The following is a 21,857-nucleotide window of genomic DNA, read 5'->3' as shown; positions in this document are numbered from 1 at the left end:
AACGCCTCTCGTTATCTATACAAAGCTTTCAATGTATTTTCTATTTTATCCTCGTTAAGACTCAAGTAAGCTTTAACCACACTAATCGTTCAAATACAGTAAGTCATTTTCGAGTTTTGAACTTCGATATCTCAAAGCGTAGGGGTGTTGGGATTTTTTTATTTTCCCATATTTCCCAGGGATGGACTTCATCAGAATCCATGGTTAAATTCTGGGACCGTAATCTTCCAAAACCCAAAATACAAAAAACTATTTCTAATACTTCCGTGCATGCGTTTAGCAATAATACACCCACTGTATGTACTAAATAATTTCAATTTCATGGTTGTATCTAGAATAGAGTAAATAATACTCACTCATTCAAAATATTGTTTTTATTTTACATTACCTAATATTTCGTTTAATACATTCTGTGGCGAGAGAATATAATATCAAAGTTTACAAATATTATTTTTTATTATCTTAATGGTAACGTTTACCTTTCCTCTCTCAACGATCCGACACTGCATAGATTCGATTTATTGTGGGAAATTCCAGATTTTAGAAATTTAATTTTAATCGATGTGAACATTCCAATATTAGTCACGTCACTCGGTAATTTTAAAGTATATTCTCGATTTTTTCACAAGAAACCTAGAAATTTATGTTGTAGTTGTTTTTGTTGTTAGTAGTTGTTTATATATATTTCATGAAGAAAATTACTGTTGAAATTATAAATCGAAATATCGATATTTTAATTTAATCGAATAAATAATTGGCTGGTAGCAATATCACGATTCCGTATTTCGATTCAATACATCGCTAAAATTAATATTAGTTCCAGCAAAGTGAAGGGACAGTGTTTTTAAGAGTGTTATTTCAAGTTCTGAGTTTAGTAAGTTGAAATTAATGAACCTGTTAATAAAAATGATAGTATTAAATGAGAGTTATCAGTTTCATTAATAAGCATCCATAAAATAAATTTTTTGTCTCATAAATATTAAGTGCATACAAATAGTTTTCATTGTAATTTAGTATAATTTCATGGCCAAGCCTGAACGCTGAACCTATGCTACTTTTACTGTAAATAAAAAAATAATTGAAACCAGTTTTAAAAAATGTATTGCTATGAAAAATAAAGGCGTCAATGGAAATAAAGTATTAAACAATTGATGGTTAAGTATTAACTTTGAATTTTTAGTATAATTTGTGTAATCTTATATCGTCGACCGCATTTATTTAGTCAGTATAACAAAGGTGATGTCATAACCTCATTTCATTGAAAAAAAAATGGTGTCCATCTCCAATTAGACAAAAGTTAATTACTTAGAGCACTTCTTTATTTTGAGATTCTTTTATAGTTGGAATGTTTAGTTAAGCAATAAGGTGGGGTATTATCGTGATCAAAAGAAGTTTTAAATACAACTCCGTTAATGTTTTCAGTGATCTTGAAACTTGTTTAATAAGGATATAATATAATAATAATGATACTTTGGAATATACCTAATATCAAATAATTATAAGTATCTATGATTTTCATTCACGAGTGGAAAATATATTACACATTTTTTTAAATTGAATATTTAGTATAGTAATAAGTGGATGATAACAAATTAATTACTTACGGCTAATATGATTCTTAAGCAACTTTTAATCTTTTTAAGGTTAAATTCATTGTTTCGCCTTTTGATATAGTTGTAGATAAAAATTAGGTATATGGTGTTACATGTTTACTGCTAAGGACACCTTTCTTATTGCAGCATTCTATATATAATCAAAACTTTTATACGATATAATTTTTTCGTTGATGAAGGTAAATGTTATACCTGCTCAAATATTTGAAACAGTTTAATTTTGTTCATCCATATTAAAGTTATTTTAGTGAAATAGAAAAATCATGTCAATAAAAACAATAATTTCATACTAAAGTTAAGGTAATAACATATTTGTTAAGAGCTCATGAACAAATTTAATATACCAGGATCTGATAGCAATAAACTTAGGTTATTGAATAAATTTGTGGATAGTGTACCTTATAGCATAAGTTCCTGTATAAAATAAGTTTAAAAAACTTATTCAACAATTTATAGGCTTGACTGTCACAAGTAAATTATGAGTAAATGAGTAAAATTTCACTTTTAATGATTATAAATCATAGCTAAGTATTGATTTAACACATTTTAGTTGGTATTGAATATTGTTAGATTCATGTTTTCTTTTTAACAATTGGAAATGTATCTTTTCCTCTCAAAACTGAAGTTCCTGTCACTACCTTATAGAATTAGGTGTAAAAATTGTAGTATAAAAGTTGTACAATCTCATACAATTTGATCATATGAGAGAGTTTCAGTATGTTTGTATATGTATTTGACATTTAAATTCGATTAAAACACAGAAAATATAAAAAAAATTGATGAACATAATTCTTTGGTACATATTTCAAAAACTAAGTGAATTTTCGTAAAATATATAATTGTATAATATGCAGTTGATATTAATAATGACCAAACATCTTATTATATCACTGATTGAAGATGATATACTCAAAATATGAAATTTCATTAATATATGTATGGTTTATTGATTAACATGTATATTTTTTCATATAGTATACTTACCAATTTTAAGGATGATGTTATCAAGGGTAGTAAGAAATTCGCTGAATAATCTGCCGAAGGTAAATTGTTGTTTTTCCTTTAATCCATTGTTTATATGTTTGTTTTTGTACAGGCATGTTACTCTACTGAACCCGTAGGACCACCCAAGAATGTACTTATAGAACAAACTATCAAATCTCATGAGAAATATACTAATGGAATAATTCATGACAAAAAACCGATAAAAGTTTTACTAAAAGCAGGTATTAACAATTTTTTGTAAAAAAAAATAGAAACTTACCTCGCTTTAGATATAACATCAGAAGGCTCTGTAATTAATACCAGTTATATCAACATTTCATTATTTTAGTTTCTTATAGTATATTATGCAAAGTTAATAATTATTTTACATACTGTTATGAACATGTGGTTGTACTAGATGGGTATTGAGAATACTATAATGAATTCAACTAACACTACTTTCAAAATATAACTAAATTCATAATTAAAATCAATAATATCTTTCCTTGAATGACATTTAAAAAAATTAGGTTTTTTATTTAGACAAAACCTATTGGTGGTGTCTCTGTGGACACAGCAGTAACCAACCATATTGTAATGGAAGCCACTTGAATATTTTCAAATGGATTAAACAGAGGTGAGTTGATTTTGATATATTTATATACATTTCTGTAATTTATCAAATGCTCTTTAAACTAAAATAAATATAGTAATAAATATTGCTATAGTCTTAGATTCTATTAATGGCTATGGTAATAATAATATTTGTCTGAAATTAGGTGTCTATAAACTCTTAATTTATTTGATTTCACATTATCGAAGTCAACTTTTCTAACAGTCTTTACAATTTTTTGGTGTTCATATCAATTCCTCAAAGGATAGTCAAGTCCTATTCCGTTTATTGGTGATTTTGACATTGAAGAAATAAGTTTTATATATATTTTTTCCACTTTGTGCAGTGTACCCGCAATCTTGCAGAACAAAATTTTGATTTTAATTTTTAGGTACTAAAACAACTCTACTCCTTCACATATAAAACACATACTTAACATGGATGTATGTTTTTCCTAATTTTGATGAAAAATTTAATTTTAGTCACAAAAATTAATTAATCCATTAATAGTGCAGTCGACAGATAGTTTCAAAAGGACAAAATTCAATGAAACTTTGGGAGGTTTTTCAGGGATGGTTAATTAACATTTTCTCAAGCTTTTCTCTCACATCTTATGGCAAAAATTCTTCAATACCTTTTTGTAGCACGTTAAATTTCCCACAATTATGACCATACAAAAATGTTTGTATGTTTGGTATCCATGAGGTAGCAATTCAAACTTTGATTAATTAAGTTTGGCTATTGTGATAACAGATGTGTGAGCTGGTGCATTGTCTTGATGAAATAACACTTTCTTCTTAGCCAAATGCGGCCGTTTCTGGTTGATAATTTTTCCTTTTTCAAAATATCAAAATTATCCCCCGCACATCCCAAAAAACCGACGATGTGAACTCGCCTACAGATGGAACAGTCTTTGACTTCTTTGGAGCCATTTCTCCTTTTTCAGTCCATTGTTTTGACTATTATTTTATTTCGGCTGTGAACTGATCCACCAACGTTTCATTCATCTTGCGCACAGCTTTCATGTCCAAATTTTCAGTTAATATGCGATGTACGCACTTTTTGAAATGTCTGCTAGTTCGCGTACTTTCAGTCGATGATATCCAGTACCGCTTTGTGGATTTTCTTCGACGTTTCTGGATACTGCTGATTACGAACAACATCAATTCTGCACCTAAAGACATTTCTCAAATCTTATAACCATAAATATCATTCGTACAACTAGAACAATTGCTAATATTAATGCCTTGCAATATTAGGGAGCTTTGCAACACATTACTAGAATCTCTAGTACTATCATAAATAGTACAGGTTAGTACCGTTATCCAGATATTGAATGTTTTCTGTAAATTTTTAGAGATGCAGGTGTAGTCTAAATTTTATTTTGACCCGTTGATACAAGCACTAAGAAATGGAAGGTCTGTAAAAAAATCTAATCAAATTGTATTTACTAATCCTATTCCAGCTTTTAGTCGTTTCCGAGATATTTGAGGTTTTCAATTATTATTGTACTTTTAACAAGTTGTTTAACAACTGAAAATCAGTAAAATTGCGTAAAATACAATTGAACATAGAATTTGAATGTTCCCCATCATTTCAGTGTATGGAAAAATTTTATTCAAGGTCAAAGGTCAAAAAAATGAGTTTTTCGCGATTTTCAGCAAAACGGTGAGTTTTATCATAAAAATACCTTAAACGAAAATTGTAGATCATAAAATTATCTACAAAAAACGTATTAATACTTTTTTTCCTACAAGCCATTGTTTCTGAGATATAATGAGATATAATTCTGAGATATATATTATGTTTAGCGCTAATTTTACTTTGAGATGAATTTAATTGAAAGAAAAAATTGTTTATAAAAGTTATTCTCAATTGGTGTTATTACAAGTTAACTTCCTCAAATTATATTATTTTTGCTTACATCTTTGTGAAGTAGAATTCTAATTTTTTTGGTCATACCTAGAAGTTGTTTTTTAGTAGAAGGTCAAACAAAAATAAATTCTGTTTACATATAGTCTGGGTGGGCGACCAAAATCTGTGATGTTTTATTATTAAACATTTTCTCAGAATCAATCAAATTCAAATGTAAATGCCCAGTAGCGCCGATTTTAGAAAAATTACTACTTAACGTTTTTTAATAAATTATTGTAATAAAATGTTATTCTGTATAAAATTAGTGAGAAAAGAAGAAGAATGTAATAAGTGAAAAATTAACAAAAATATTTTTATATTTAAAAATACAATTACAATGACTTCTTACTGAAAATATCACTTTTATCGATTAAATATCTCATTAAACATGTATATGTATGGTATCTGGACCATGTGTTATCTATGCTTTAGGTACAGACTAATAACTCGTAATCAACTTTCAGTAAGTAGATTCGTTGATCCATTAACTCATCAGGATGGATTTTACCCCTCCGCTGAAATCATTATCATGCTAAATAATGAGAATGAGTAATTTCCATCATCAGTGAATCCTAGGTACAATTTTCAAGGGCTAATTTCCCCCAGCTCTACAGAGATTTGCTCAATATCAGTTGGAATCAATTATTGGTTCAAAACAACGTTGACATTGCTTGCGAAAATTTTTAGTCATCAAATTCAAGAAGCAGTCTCTGCTAGCGTTCCTAAAACAATTCCCAGATCTTTCAAAAAATACCTTCACGGTTTAACAATGACTTTATTCGTAACTTTAAAGTGAAACATTATTTGTTACAAAAATGTAAAAGTACCAATAATAATGATGACTACATTGAATTTAGTAATCTGCGAGCCAAAATTAAGATAGATATATATGTCGGAGTCATTATATTTACATGAGAAATGTAGAGCAACAGCTAACAAATGATCCTAAGAAGTTTTGGCCCTATTTCAAAAGTCCAGAAGATATTCAGAATACATACGGAATGTGTCCAAATTATCTACCGCGAACGTTTCTCAAGATAAAAATGCACATTTTACCGCATATCTTGGAGGGATTATGATTAAGACTTAAGGGTAACTTGAGTTTTTTGAGCTACCCTTATGCGGTTCAATATAAAAAAAGTAATTAATTTTATGGGAATGTGGCCATGTATTTAATGAGCACAAATGTGTGATAATGGACAGAATTTTCAAAATCGGTCCACAACTGCTTCTGAGAGTTGCATATTGTGTTGGTGGATGGGTAAAAATGAATGCATTGGAATTTATCGGTTATGAAAAAAATTATTCAACTTTCTATATACTATATCAGAATTTGGACGACACATCAATATCGAAACTTTCAAGTTTTTGGGGGTAGTCTAGTGATCATTTGTTGTCTTAAGTTGTATTTTATGCGAAATTAATTTTTCACAAAAAATACATAACTTTGGTTATGAAGGCAAATTATTTTCAGTGAATTCATGTTTCTGTACTTTTGATAATGAATTTTTCAAATTGAAATAAATGGATTCATTTGAAAGTTATAAATTCATTTTTATATTCAGTAGTGAATGAAAGTTTAAAATAATAGCTAAGGTACTGACTAACAAAAAACGATCGCCTTCCAGGAACACTAAATATATTTTATCTATACTTAGTGGTTTTTCCTATCACATCGGAAAGTCGGCGAATCAATACAGGCGAACTTATAACGACACTATTTTTATTTTCGTTCAACTGTTTCTATCGTATTTTTAGAAAACCAGTGAATCAGGTCGGGAATTTCGAAATAGTTGTATTACCACTTATTGGCACATATACATGTTAATAATTAAATTTGTCATTTAAAAATAAAAATAAAAACTCGTTGCTACGTAAGTTTTCTTTTTCTTGTTTATATAAACCCGCCTATCCGTGGTTCACTCGTATTTTTTCGAATAATTCCATGGATGATCCTTAGCGTGTAGTTGTTTTTTGTCTAGTCTATTGTGGTATCTTAATGAAACAAAAATATTTACGTATCCTGGCGTAGCAATAAATCAATTGGAAAAATTCCAATAGCGTGCCTAATAAAAATTGGAGCATGAATTTTTAGTCAGTTTATCTGTCCCTCAATATAAGTTTAACTTTATGTAATCAGTATCAGAATGAACATTCGGCATATTCCGTGATTTGCATAAAATAACGATTAATCACTTTCTCCAATTATACAATTCATATTTATCAAAACATTATCTATCATAATAACTTGATTTCTCTTGACAATAGAAAATACCATAAGTTTGTTCTGATATGGGATGAAGGTCCGTCACAGAAGTTTTAAAAAAATTAACTTCTTAATTCCGGTTTGTAACAAAAACAGTCACTCAAGGCTTTTGTAACTCAAAAATTCCACCATTGACTGGAGAAGATGAGACAATCGCAGTCACCGCAAAAGGCGGACTTGTTAGGTTGCATGTTCGATTCAAATTCAAGCTACCACCCAGCCTGCCTGGAGTTGGTACATCGATGCTAAAAATAGAATTTCGACAAGGAGATTTGGCATAAATTCTCAAAGTCTTTAACAACAATGAACCCACTGGCCCAGATGGAATATCACCAATCGTAGTGAAGAATACCGCAGTTGAACTAACAAGTCCGCTATACAAACTCTTTTCTCTATTATATAAAAGAGTATCTTCTTGCAGATTGGAAAATTGGTCGTATTCAACCCATACCAAAAAAGAAAAAAATCGGTACCCAACAGCTACCGTCCGATTGCTTTAGTCCCAGCAAATCCTGAGATATCTTTAGCATCAATACGCTTTCCGTAAACATAGATGAACCGGGGACTTCCTGGCCCATGTCATCAACGTATGGACTGAAACTATAGAGAAATATGGGAAATCCAGAGCAATCTCACTGGACATATCGAAGGCTTTTGACAAAGTTTGGCATGTCTACCTTCTAAACAAATTAAGATCGTAAAGTTTGTCGTCCTCATTTATCGAATGGCTTAGTACCGAGATCAACGCTGGTGTGTGTGACTATAGCACACTGCTGCCGTCGTTCAAATCAACCGCCCCAATAAACTCACCACCATCAGTACTGATCTTGAAAACATTCTGGATTGGGGTGGAAGTTTTTACAAAGATGGCTGGCATTGCATCTTAGAATCTGGTCCTGTCTGTTAAAGATCAATCAAATTCAATTAAAATCAAAGCACCAGTCGAGTGCAGAAGGATTTACCATCTTGTGCTTGTTTTTTTCATAAAAAAATGTGTATTTAATATTTTTATATTAGTTCGATGGTCCATCCTATCCTGTATTGGTTTTGCAAGTGTCATGAATTTGTATTACTTTGTCGTAGTTATGAATATAGAAACCTGTGGTGTGATAGTAAACTACATATTGGCGAAATTTATTTTTAATATTTGTTGTCTCTAATCTCTCTTATTATATGTTAAACCAAGAAGTTTATTTTAATTAAAAACAGCAAAATTAGGAGGTGCTATGAATATCTTTTCATTTTATTTGAAATTTAGTAATATTCTATTTGTTTTAAAAATACCAAGAATTTTGTTGACCTAAATAGATAAGCGTTATTGTTTTAAAATATACAAATTATTGATAATTTCGAGGGTGTGTTGAGAAAATAACGGTTGTTTTTCATTCGGCAATAAAATCGGCATGCCTGTTTTCCGTTTTTCCAAATAATCAGTAAATACTAAAGTAGTAAACTAGTAAATGTCAAAAGTTTGTAATTGACTTTTTTTTGTCTGCACATGTGTGGACAATTTAGATTCTTAGATCTCTAGAATGCCGTAAACAAATAAAAAGGTTTTCTCCATATGAACAGTCGCAACATGTAAACAGCTTAAAAAAACAATACAAAGATTTGTCCGCATATAAAAAACATAGACCATCTAGGATAAAAATTACAAGGTGAATTCGCAAAACTTTAGATTCTATTAACACAAGACCGGCTTCATGGTCTATATCTGAAGGCTAGTTCGTAACAGTACAGTTAAATTTATTTCAGTTTTCTTCTTCTCTATTTTTTCATCATTACCATCAGAATAATAATATTGTGTTAAGATTTCTTATATAGTAATTGCGGTTATTTTATACTTTCGTGGTCTGCTCGTTTTTGGCTCTAGAACATCGAAAAATCATCCGATTTCGATGAATTTTTTTAAAATTTTCGTTTTTATGGCGGATTTACGAAAAAAAATATGGGAATATAAAAATTAAAATATAATCATTTCAGAGCTTTAAATATTCATGAAAATGCATTCATTCACGTATATTTGTTGCTAACTTTTTTCAAATAATCAAATGAAGTTATATTTTTTTTTCATAATCTAAATAAAAACAAATTGAAAAAAAAAATATACAATAATGTTAATTTATCATGTTTTTACAATTAAAAATAATAACAATTCCTTTTATAATTGACCTTTTCTCACATATAATCGTTTGTACCTTTTTTATTAAGTAATCATTAAAGTTATATGATTAAAAAAACAGTTAATTTTGAAAAATAGAAAATTTTCACCATTAAAAAAATGGTATCTTACTAAGGTTGACTCTTTTTGTTACGAGATTTTTTTTAAGATAATATTAAAAATTGATTTATTTATTTTTAATATAATATACAGTTAATTTTTTTATTTTTGTCATTCTAAGATCATTGAAAATTTTATCTATTTTTTGTTTAAAACACAAATAGATTATATTTTTTTGCCATTAAACATAAAAATATAAAATTTTGAAGTCAAAGTATTATTTTAAGTTACTTAACACTCAAGAATCATCAGTTGTACATAATTTTTTTTGTAAATATTCATTTTTATCGTGTAGACCAAAGAAATAACTATAAATTGACTACGTACCATTATTAACGATAAAAATTTTTTGTAAAAAATTAGTAAATAAATATGTGATTTTCATTTTCTTTGTAGATTAACAAAAAAAAACATAACTTCGTTTGATGCTTTCACAAAAGTTCTGAACGATTATATCTCAAGAAGTGCATTTATGACCACATTTAAGACCACATTTAAAGTCATAAAACCATATAAAATCTTTAATTGATATATTTCCTATATCTTTTCACAAAAATTCGTCAAAAAAACGAAGATTTAAAAAAAATTAATCGAAATCGGATTCAATTTTCTATAGCGTTTATGATAACATTTGAAGTGGGAAAACCATATGAAATCTTTAAGTGAGATAGAAAATGAATAAACAAACATTTTTCAATTTTTTTCCAAAATGTTTGTTTTTTGTGTAGATTAACAAAAAATATGTATATTTTTTTCATAAATTTTCCGTAAAAACGAAGATTTGATGATTTTTCGATTTTCTAGTGCTAAAACACGAGAGGACCGCGAAAGTATAAAACTACCGTAATTGCTTATTTTACCAACTAGATTAAAAGAAGTAATTTAAAAATAGAAGACCAGGTTTAGTAAACAAACTTTTCGTAATACAAAATAAATAAACGGAATAGGCTTGATTTTACTAAAGTCAGTAAAGTTTAATTTGAAAACTGAAAATTATTATCCTTAGTTATATTTTGATCACTTGAAATTGTGTTACTATTTTGTAATATTATTAAAATACTTATTTAAAGTGTCACTATAACCTTTTTAAATTATCTAATACATATTAGTATTAAAGAATATCATAAGACTTATTAGCCGTGAAAGATTTGATATACGTTATCATTATTTAAACATATATTTTCACATTATGTATTATTCGTTTTATCTTTTTATAAATGTTTAATATAAGGAGCAATAATTGGGAAACAAATATTTGTTTTTAATTATAACTTTTAATTTTCAAACAATCCGTACATTTTTAAATTTCATATCTGCTTTTGTTAGGAGAAATACCAATTTTACATTTTACTACCTTAAACTCTTGAAGTTATTTTACACAGATCGGTATAGCTAACAATCTTAATCGTTTTATTATCAAACTAGAATTAAAAAATGACAGTTATTCTACAATAAATGGTATTTTACGTTGCCTAATCTCTAGTGAAAAAATTCTAACAGAGCAACAACGTTTCATGAAAATTCTTAAAATAATGCAAATTCTACAAATTTTGAAATTATTTCTTGTTCCAATAGTCCTAATAATAGAGTCACTAAATCTAAAAATTAATTCACTCCAAAATTAGAAATTAATAATTGTCAAAACACTAACAATTAACATCAATAAATAGGTAGTTAGTCTTGGAGGAATCGGCGTATCGAAAACTATTCCACTTCAATTTTTTTATGCTATCCTCTTCAAATTGCCCTACTTATTATATAAATCCATGTTGCCATGGGACAGCTCCGTGTCATATTATTTAAACCGAAATAAAAAAGGTCCTATGACTTTCCGCGATAAGTTTAATATTTTTAGAGACATGAATTTTTAAACGTTAGGGAAAATTCAACGCACTATTGAAAATAACATTGCTACTTATACTGGCAATATCCAAAATTCTAAACCATACCTTGTGAGACCATTTTCTAGTCTTTCTTCCAGTTTTATAGCACCCACATATTTGGTCTAGTGAATCTACTCATTTCTTTGTCTGATTATAAAAAACATTTTTGGCTTTTCATTTATATTTATGATGATGTCTATGTGATGTATTGATGATACTAGCAACATTGCACGTTTTTTTTGTACAAAGAAACAAGTATCATTTTTAGCAAATAAAAAAATATGAGAATTAGAAGGCCTGTCTTTTTTAGGTTGAAATGCATTAGGAACTTCTCGCTTGTTTTTTCTGTCGGTTCCGGCGTATGTTAGATTACTTTTCGTAAGTTCCCTTACTAACTCCATAGACGAGAACCAATTATCTGCAATAATGTGTCTGTTGGTTTCAGATATTGGTGAAATGAGAACCAAAACGTCTAATGTAAGAGTAGCTGGTTTTCTTGGATTTGTTTTATGAGTTTCCTTGCCAGTATCTTTGAAGCCATTTAGAAAATAATGAGTTTTAGAGTCCACTAAAGATTGCATTTTGATTCCGTACTTGTCTGGTTTAGTTTTTAGGTTCTTTCTTCTACTGTTCTCTGAAAGCCATTAGCATTTTATTATGGTTAGATATTCACCACAACTGTAGTTCCATTGACAGTTTTTAAATAATTTATAAAAAATATTGCATATTGTAGCAAGTGTGTCTCCACTCACAATTCGTTCAGGTCGTGTATGTTTTTTCAAAACATACAGCAGAAAGTGAAAAGTAAAACCTATTCAATGACATTGGATATGAAAACCTCTGCTAAATACAATAGGCCAACAAACGCTTTCATTTCAATAATATCTAAATGCTTGGTATACTGGCAAGATATGTATTGTATTTAGTGGCTATCTCAGTGATCCTTTCGTTAGTTTTTTCGACTATTATCCTCATCAATAAGACATTCTCAGAATTGAATTATTTTTTGCGGCTTAATATCCTGTGATTTTCGTATAACGCCAGGTAAGTGACTGACGAAATTGTCTTCACGCCCCTGATGGGACAGGGGGTGGTTTTCGCCCAATTATATCTATTTTTTCTATTAAAAAATTTCTGGTATCAGTTATATCCTCTCCATCCGAAAAATCGCCATCATTAATAACGTCTGTCAAATTATAAACGTTTCTTTCATTATCTTCATCCTCCCATATCTTGCTTAGATAGAGAATTACTTGATCTCAAAAATCATCATTTTCAATCTAAAATCCATAGTATTTTGTGGGTACTTCGTTTTCAAATTTATTTTATGTCAAAACTCACTTATTATTGCAAGAACTCGCCATTTTTTATTGTTCACACATTGTTTTTATGTAACAATTGAACCATAAGTGGGCCAAATTTGATCATAAACGGCTGTAACTCACTAACAACTAACAAAAACTACTTAGTGTTTACGCATGATTAGTTAAATATATGATTCGCAGCGTGTAAGGTCAAATATGACCGGGCCGTGGTAGTTGAGGGTTAAACTAATTTTCTCTCAAAACAGACCTAAAATTTAGACTTTGCCACTGTCTTTGGCACTCTGCCTATTTTGTTTATACCCACCACTTGCTGGGTGCAGTTTTCATTTTTATAATTGAGAAAAAACCTTAGTTGAGTGGTTGGTGGCCTAATATTGGTATATTTTTTAAATATATTATAAAACTGTCCAGTAATTGTGAATTTTCTGGAAACCTAGTTTTTTGTGTTATTTATTTTTATCACAGTAGCTGTACCCAAATCTTCTATATCGTTTATGTTCAATTGTGTGAGCTCCTGCTTTCGGCTTGCTCCTGATATACCAAGGATAAGTGGTAACCTAAAATAATAGAAAATACTCATACCTTGAAGGTAAAAATAGATTACTTTTGTAAGCAAGTTTTTACGCTGTTTCTACGAAATTATTTATTTCTTGCTGCGACAGGTTTATAGCCATCATTTTTTCTTTTTAAGAATACCTTTAATTTAAGGAACTTAAAAATATCAAAATTATGCTCAACAGATAAAGTAGTTCTCAACATTGAGTAATGTGTCCACAAAGTCGGACTTTGTAGTTGTAATAATAATTCATTCATATAGGTTACAAGTACTTTCTCAGAAAGCAAACTTTTTATTTGTTTTCTTTGTCTCCATTTAATAAATTGATCATAAGCACATTGATACCTTACTCCAGACATTGAAGGCAATAATTTGAGAGAAGTGTTTTTAGCATCTTCTATTATTTCTGGAGGGGTATTTTCAAAATAACTAGAATCCATTTTTCTGTCAGCACAATACTTACAATTTTACAAAATGACTGCTTGTGTGTTTGACAATTATTGCTACAGCCTACTTAACATAATTTTTAAACTTTTAACTTACCTATTAGTAAAATCAAGACAGTCAGATGAAGAATGTTCTCCTTCAATATGAAGAATAAATTTTCTTTCAACTATTTTATACATTACCCAGTAATAGTAATAACACTTAATTTTAACGTTTAAATTATCTTGCAGACACTAGTATGGATTTGACCACAAATCACAACTTTTAATTTTTATTTTAAACACCAATATAACCTCAAAAAATCATATTGTCCACTTCTTCAGTCTTCTCAAATTTGACTTTGTGCCTTTTGGCACTCGGTTAGATTCATATTGTATTCGCGTATTCCCTCTATCGCTTGAGACCATATATAACATAAGAAAAAGAAGCATTTCAATACATGTATGTTTTGTTATTTTTTAGTACATACGTGAAATAAGCTACTTTCTTAGGTGAAAATGAGTGTGCAATCTATCATTTTCATAAGTGATTGTAGAAATATATCTATTAATGTGATTATCGGTATCGAAGTTATTCTTGTTTCCTTGCAACTTGACTTTACTTACACTCGTAGATTGTAATTAAAATTTTATCTTGATATTACTATTTCAAAAATATTTTTTCCATAACTGTATGTGGTTTCTCCATATTTTAGGCCTTTGAAATTCAGGGTACCCGAAACTAAGGAATATTCACTCTGCGTTTGCAAACAGACAAATAACCGTCCATTCTGTGATGGTGCTCACAGAAAACCGGAAGTACAACAAGCTAAATCTGTCGTTGAGCAAAAGCAAGAGAAGAATAAATGAAGTTTTTAAATCATTTTTAAGGTTTAGAAGTCACCTATGTAGGTTATCGTATTTTTACCATGTCTCTGTCTAGAAGATGTTTATATGTGTTTTTTACATATTTTATATAGGTAAAAATATCTTTTTTAAAACTGAAGTGCCTAATCTAGTCGCTGTTAAGTATTCTAAATACACATTTTTTTATACATATGTTTTGTAATAAATTCTTCATTTTTTATTATAATATTCATAAGTTCATAAAACGGGTATTGCATTGTCATGTAACTAATTCCGAATGGTACATAAACATATTATTTGCTTCTAGACACAGATTTTTATATGTGCTTGTTATATAATGATTATGTAAATCGATTCAATTTTAATTTTTTTTATGGTAAAATAGAGCCCAGCTACATAAAACAGCATAGATTTGGTACACGACGTTTGAATTCGTAAACCGCTAGATACAAGTTAGTTCATCACCAACCGGTATTTGTGGCTGTTCGTTCTGGCCGCAAATGAAAATGGCAGCCTGTTTCCCACGACGAGACATATGTCGAAAAAACTGATGAAATACACGCATGTAAGTTTCTTCATACTACTGTAGAAACCCTGACTTAGCGCGGTGCAATAGTGCAATGTATCTGGTTGGAAAAACCTCGCCAGAAGAAATTTCCGGAAAATCCATACCGAAAAACCTACAAGGAGACCTTAACTACGAGCGGTGCAGTAATGCCAGATATCGGGCTGGTTGGAAAACCTCCCTTGCCAGTAGCAATTGGAAGTTAGTAAGTAAAAATTAATACGAAAAAAATATATGATACACGCGTGAAAATTTTTTATACGCTTTTAGGGACTTCAACTAAGAGCGGCGAAATAGTACCAGCAGGTCGGAAAACCTTCGGAAAAATTCGAGCAATGTCGATGTAGATGTCAAATCAAAAGTAATCAAAGTCCTTACATTCGAAAGCTTTTTTCATGATGCCATTCAAAAAATCTTTTTACTACCCCACATAAAAAAATCACCTTGATACGATAAAAACTAGCTGGCGGGCCACCAATCTTCCTTCAGTGCGATAACGCGCCCACGTTTGTACATCCAGCGCGTCTATTTAAATTTCAAATGCTGATAAATCTATATACGTTCAAATAAATACATTTTTTACTTTAGTATTAAAAAATGTAGATTATGTTTATAGAAATGAAATAAATGATTATATATAATACATAATGAAAATACCAAGCGAGTTTTCAACGTATCAAAGTTATTTTTTTTATTTGGGGTAGCAAAACGAATCATTTCGAATGCAAAGAAGTAAAAGCGTATAAGAAAATTTTCACGCGTGTATCATATCATTTTTTTTTTGGTATGATTTTTCCGAATTTTCATTCACTTCTGGCCCGATTTCAGACAGACTTTGAATCGCTTCTGGCAAGGGTTTTCCAACCAGATACATTTCTAGTACTATTGCACCACGTTGAGGTTTCTACTGTAATATGAAAAAACTTCTTGTACTCTATCAGTTTTTCCGGCATATTTCTCGTGGTATGGCTGACATTTCATTTGCGGCCAGAATGAACAGTTAGAAATACCGTTTGGTGATGAACTGACTTTTATTTAGCGAATGCTGTTTTATGTAGTTAGCTCTCTATCGATATAAGTTACAGTTTACAGTTAAATTAAATCAACTTTATTCACAAATTAAATTAAATTTGTTGCTTTGATTTGACAATTTATTTTAACCACTCCAATAAATCTATAAGTAATTTGAATTTTAAAAAAATGTATCTGAAATAAATATATCTCCATTTATACAATATACGAACTTGAATAGGTTTTATTAAAAAAAGTAATCTTTTGTGAAGTACTGATGCTGTGCGTAAGCTGATATTGAAAGATCGTCATGTGACATACCGCGACATTGAGGCATACTTGGGCATTATTTCCACTCGCATACATTCAATATTGCATAAACATTTGGTTGTTAAAAAGATTTATTCGCTTTGGATACCGCAGAATTTGACAATTGTTCAAAAAAAGTTTGTGCCGATTGGTGCAAAGAAATTCTGAAAAAATTCAATCGTGCAGCTTCAAAATATGTCTAAGATTGTGACAGGCAACCAATCATGGATCTATGCATATAAATCCGAAACTAAAAAATCCATTGTATGAGTCAAGTCTAACAAAAGTTACTGGCGTACGAAGCACTTCGAAGCCTAATTTCTCGGTATATCTGGACATGTCACCACCGTTCCATTAGAGCAACCTAGAACGGTCAATTCTGAATAGTACACCAGCATTTGTTGGCCAGTAGTGTTCGAAAAAAGGAAGGAAACCAATCGCAGAAGATGAATAATTCTCCACCGCGACAATGCGTGCTCTCACACAACAGTTCAAACAAAAACGTTTTTGAACAGTAAAAAAATCGAACTTGTATGTCACCAAATGATTTTTCCTTATTCCCGCAGATCAAAAATAAATTGCGAAGTAAACGTTTTTTTACACACAGAAAAAGCGGTTGATGCGTTCACCTCACATGTTTTGAAGGTACCTCAATCGAAATGGAACAAATGCTTCGATAATTTGTTCAAACGCATGCAAGAGTTGATTGATCTTGATGGAAAGTTTTTTTCAAAAACAATAAAGCCATATCCAATCATAAATATTTGTTTTTATTTGTCTCAGAACTTAAACAGCAACCCATACACTTTCTAGTCTGAACTATACTTTTCTTTTGTCTAGTCCTTCAGGTAGTAAGTAAACATCATATAGTACATAAAAAAACATTGATCTGATACAAAAAGAACTTTATTGGAAAACATCATGATATCTTCAAACTTTGTGCAAACCCTTTATTAAAAGAATTCTATTGTGACAGTGTAGTTGTAAGTATTGATGTAGCGGTGGTGTAAATAGTGTGTTCAGTATGAATATCACCAACGGTTCCAGAAATTTCAACTTAGTCGACTGTAGATAACTGACTGGAAGCAAAGCAACTCGTGCTTCTCTTCGATTTGAGTTACACAGGAAGTATAAGTCTTCTATGTCTTACTATGACTAGCCCTGCTTAGTCATAATAAGTCCCAATGTTTTGAGGAATACTCTCGAGTTCAACCAAAGTACATTTTTTAAAAAATGAGACTGTTATCCAGAAATATCTTTTGTATTCAACAAATTTATATCAAAACATCATGTAATAAAAAATGAAGTACATAAATTGAGTTGATATCAAAATAACTTTATTGGTTCCTGGATAGAAAACTAATAATGTCAATCCAAAATAACCTGATACATAGTTCAGTAATCAAGCATGGTCATAATAAGGAATAGAAACTGTTTATGAGCTTCCACATAAACTACCGAAAGTATTCACAGATTTCAGTTAAAATTTTATCTTAGATCGTATCTTTGTATCGTAGATCTTTGTATGTAATGAACCACATATTCCATGCAGATTTGATATGAAGGTTGGATGTACAATGTCTGAATAATGATACTCCCTTATATCTAGAGTTATCAACAAATTGAGATGAAAATTACTTATTAAAAATTTATAAAAAAGATTGTCTAATATCAGCAGATTAATCTAATAGCAGACTTTTACGGCATCCGGGAGGAAAATTGATAATTTCAAACTAAAAAATTGGATAAACAATTTAGTGCTAAAGCCTGCTTGCTTTCACATCCCACCGCAAAGTATTCAAACAATTTGATCGAATTTTTCCTTAAATCACAAATCCATCTTTGTAAGTAACCAATTACACACTGATTTACATTTAACAATAATCCAAGAAGGTAGATATGAAGCAGGAAAACATCATGAGGTCTTGAAAACACGCTTAAACCATTTTTTAGAAAAATCTAATGTGATATTCTTTTATCGTCTATAGAGCTGGTGGATGGAGACAACATATCTTGTGATTCACAGATTTGATATGAAGGCAGAGAGTATAAGTATATTATCGTGACCAACTCCTGTTTGGTCACTACAAATTCCTCTGTTTAGAGGACTTTTGAACAATCTACAATCTATAGGAAAAGAAACTTTACTATCTAGAACGATCTAAAGATAACAAATTAACTTGAAAATATCGTTTAATAAAATGAAGAACATAAATTAATCTAATGTCAAAAGACATTTACTGGATGGTAATCTATATTTCCATATCTACAATCGAATGTATGTAACCAATTACACACTCCATGCAGATTTATATTTATCAAAAAGTTATCCAAGAATAAGCAGCAAAACATCCAGAGATCTTGAAAACATGTCAAACCCTTTATAAGAAGGTCTATATTGTGGCATCGTCTATAAATGACAAATTCGAAACAGAGCTAGTGTTTCTTTCAGATTTGAGTGGAAGGCTTAGAGCATAAATTCTGACGAAGATGCTAGATTCTCATTGTATCTGTGAAGGTAGTTAATGTTTGCTGTGATCTACTCTCTTATAAGAGACGATAAAATTGGACTTGTTGTCCAATTTTTTGTAATTGTCCAATCTCAGATAATCGTAAATCGTTATTTCCGGAAACAATATATTCCAAAGGACTTTTTTGAGTGTTGTATTTGAAGGGTGGGGAGCACAGTTGAGTACATATGATGAAATTATGTCAAGAAGATGTCCACTATGAGGTATTTTTTTAAAATCTAGTTTTCTTAATTTATTGAAATGAAATGTTAACCGTATATCAATACTTGGGGTGCACGAGGCCTCGGCAAACCTATGCGAGGTCCATCTTTTGAGCAGTCATGATAATAATGTGTCTACCATGTTGTTGCTACATTTGGAGGAGATTAGACATACCGGAGCATTACAAGTGATTTTTGTTTGATGAAGTATGGCTTTTTTGACCGGATATAGTGAGAAAATGACTCATCTTGACTGTGAGCGCTATCGGAAAAAAGTTCAGGAGTGTAGTTGTGACCCGTTTGTGCTGCGGTACGAAGGTATGGAGGAAGATAAGGCCACACCTCTAACCTTGTATTTCCTCCTCGTGGAAAGTGATGTCAGGGAAACGTGTGATAACTCTTATCACATTTTGCCTTAATGTCCAAATAACTTTTTTTCTAACTTTCTAACTTATTACTTTCAATTGTCCTAAATCATTTTATGTGTGTCCCTATATCTCTCCATATCAATACAACAGAATACTATTCCTTTCTTTCCACTTAATTTCTTCGATTTCCAGTCTTTTACGGAGGGGGGAGAAGCTGCAAACTGTAAAAAAATCAACAAGAAGATTTGAATACAATATTTTCAAAGACGACATATGGTGGGTCGAAAAAATTGGCAGACAACAAATGGATAACAAAAAATGAAATGGATGAAAGTACTTGTCCCATTGCATTGATAAAATTACTGTTATAATAAAGAAATGAAAACATAACATCTGAACGACTTTTTTTAACTCTAAATCCCTTTTGGAAAAACAAAAATTCTAAAGGTTGGTATTAAAATTCTACTTGGACCAAATATTCTGCAACTAAAATTGGACTCGACATTACAAATAATAAGATAACCAATCATTCGAACCGTGCTAGTACACTTTCCCAATTAGCCAAAGCAGGATTAAGTGGCCAACAGATAACGGGACACTCATCATTATTTTCTATTAAACCCTACCTCCTAATTGATTCTGAACATCACGAAAATCTTATTAGTTCCTTGCGAACCTCGAGTGAAAAAAATTAAAATGAATATTCTACATGTGTGAATACTAGAGGAGAAAATTGTGAAATCAGTACACCAAACAAAACTCGACCTTCGCTCTCGCGATTTTGTCATGTCAGTTTTTCTCGTGAAATTACTGATTTGCAAAATTATTTCGTTACAAAAAGAAATTTATCCGATAAAAAAAGCTCTTGTGCTTTTACTGTTGATACAAACATCTCTGTTTCGTATCCAACTCAAAACACAAATATTTGTATATACGAGGATATATTGAAAAATTCTTAGCCTACTATAGAACCAAACAAAATTTCAATGTAAAAATATTTTATTACTCAACATATTCTACTCTTAATTGGATACATTTATTATTATTAAAAAAATGCTTCTTCCTGCTCTGCAAACCTGACCTCCACAGCTTTTATTACCTCCTAGTTAGAAGAAAATTTACGATCTTTTAAACTTTTTTTCAGTTGAGGAAAGAGATCATAGTAGGACGGAGTCAAATCTGGTGAATAAGGGGGGTGTTCTAGTAATTCAAACCCTAAATCACAAATTTTTTACATGGCAACATGAGATTTGTGTTGAGATTTGTCCTACAAAAACAAAACACCTTTGGATAGATTTTTGCGTTGTTTCTCTTTAATTTTTTCCTGTAGAGTGGTCAGTAATGTCGAATAGTCATCTCCAGTTATTGTTCTACCCTTATCCAAAAAATCAATATTGAAGCAAGAATTTTTCCAGCAGATTTTTGGACACGAAACTTCTTATTCTCTTGGAGAATCAGAGTATCGCATTCCATCGATTGTTGCTTTGTTTCTGTATCGTAGAAATGTACCCAAGTCTCATCCATAGTAACAATTCGGTTTAAGAAGTCTACATAGTTTTCAAATCGAGCACAGATCGAACGCGATGCTTCTACCCTTGCACGTTTTTGGTCAATATTCAAACATTTGGGGATCCATTTTGCAGCAATTTTTCTCATGTCCAAATTGACGTGAACTATATGATAAACGCGTTCGTATGAAATATTCAGTGTTTCAAATATCCGTCATGTCATGAACTGTATCGATATTTTCGGGGACTGGCACAGAAACTGGCCTTCTCGATCGGTCATCATCTTCAATGGAAAATTTACCTCTTATGAAGCTTGCAGTCCAATTTTTCACAGTCGCATACGAAGGACATTGATCACCAAGGGTATTAAGCATATCTTCGTAAATCACTGACACTTCTAATAAGTTATTGTCCATTGCTATGGTAATGCTATATTTTGTTTATGCATGGAAGTGGTATAGGCTAACTAGATATCAATACATCCTCGTATACACTAATTTAAAGTGATATTATAAATTTGTAACATTCCAATTTCTATTATATTTATCAAAAAAATTTGAATGAGAATTTCATCAAATAAAATACGTTAAGTAACAAATAAATTATTCACATATTTTTTAAACAGTTCACCTCGTGTA

The 21,857-nt window shown here is 30.4% G+C and overlaps 1 protein-coding gene across 3 annotated transcripts; it reads left to right on the top strand.

Annotated features, from left to right (window-relative positions):
- The first annotated feature begins 568 nt into the window (after positions 1-568).
- Positions 569-16,508, top strand: LOC130447237 (CDGSH iron-sulfur domain-containing protein 3, mitochondrial-like). Of its 3 annotated transcripts, none has more exons than XM_056783944.1 (5): positions 569-874; positions 2,589-2,656; positions 2,710-2,839; positions 3,141-3,234; positions 14,577-16,508. In XM_056783944.1, exons 2-5 carry the CDS (start codon positions 2,609-2,611, stop codon positions 14,728-14,730), a joined length of 426 nt encoding a protein of 141 aa, XP_056639922.1. In that variant the 5' UTR covers positions 569-874; positions 2,589-2,608; the 3' UTR covers positions 14,731-16,508. The 3 variants fall into 3 exon arrangements, with proteins under 3 accessions (XP_056639922.1, XP_056639923.1, XP_056639924.1); XM_056783945.1 differs by having other exon boundaries at positions 858-1,154; XM_056783946.1 differs by lacking the exon at positions 569-874 and adding an exon at positions 1,184-1,365.
- Positions 16,509-21,857: the final 5,349 nt, after the last annotated feature.

This window comes from Diorhabda sublineata, chromosome 8 (genome assembly GCF_026230105.1).
Source record: "Diorhabda sublineata isolate icDioSubl1.1 chromosome 8, icDioSubl1.1, whole genome shotgun sequence".
NCBI classification, from domain to species: domain Eukaryota; kingdom Metazoa; phylum Arthropoda; class Insecta; order Coleoptera; family Chrysomelidae; genus Diorhabda; species Diorhabda sublineata.
The sequence above is the reverse complement of the archived record's forward strand: the minus strand, read 5'-3'. Positions and strand labels throughout refer to the sequence as shown.

Excerpts from the sequence above, each read along its gene's own strand:
- LOC130447237 (XM_056783944.1), top strand. The coding sequence starts at position 2,609 with ATGATGTTATCAAGGGTAGTAAGAAATTCGCTGAATAATCTGCCGAAG. Across the intron at positions 2,840-3,140 it reads AAAAGTTTTACTAAAAGCAG|ACAAAACCTATTGGTGGTGT; the intron begins GTATTAACAATT and ends TTTTTTATTTAG. Across the intron at positions 3,235-14,576 it reads TTCAAATGGATTAAACAGAG|GCCTTTGAAATTCAGGGTAC; the intron begins GTGAGTTGATTT and ends TCCATATTTTAG.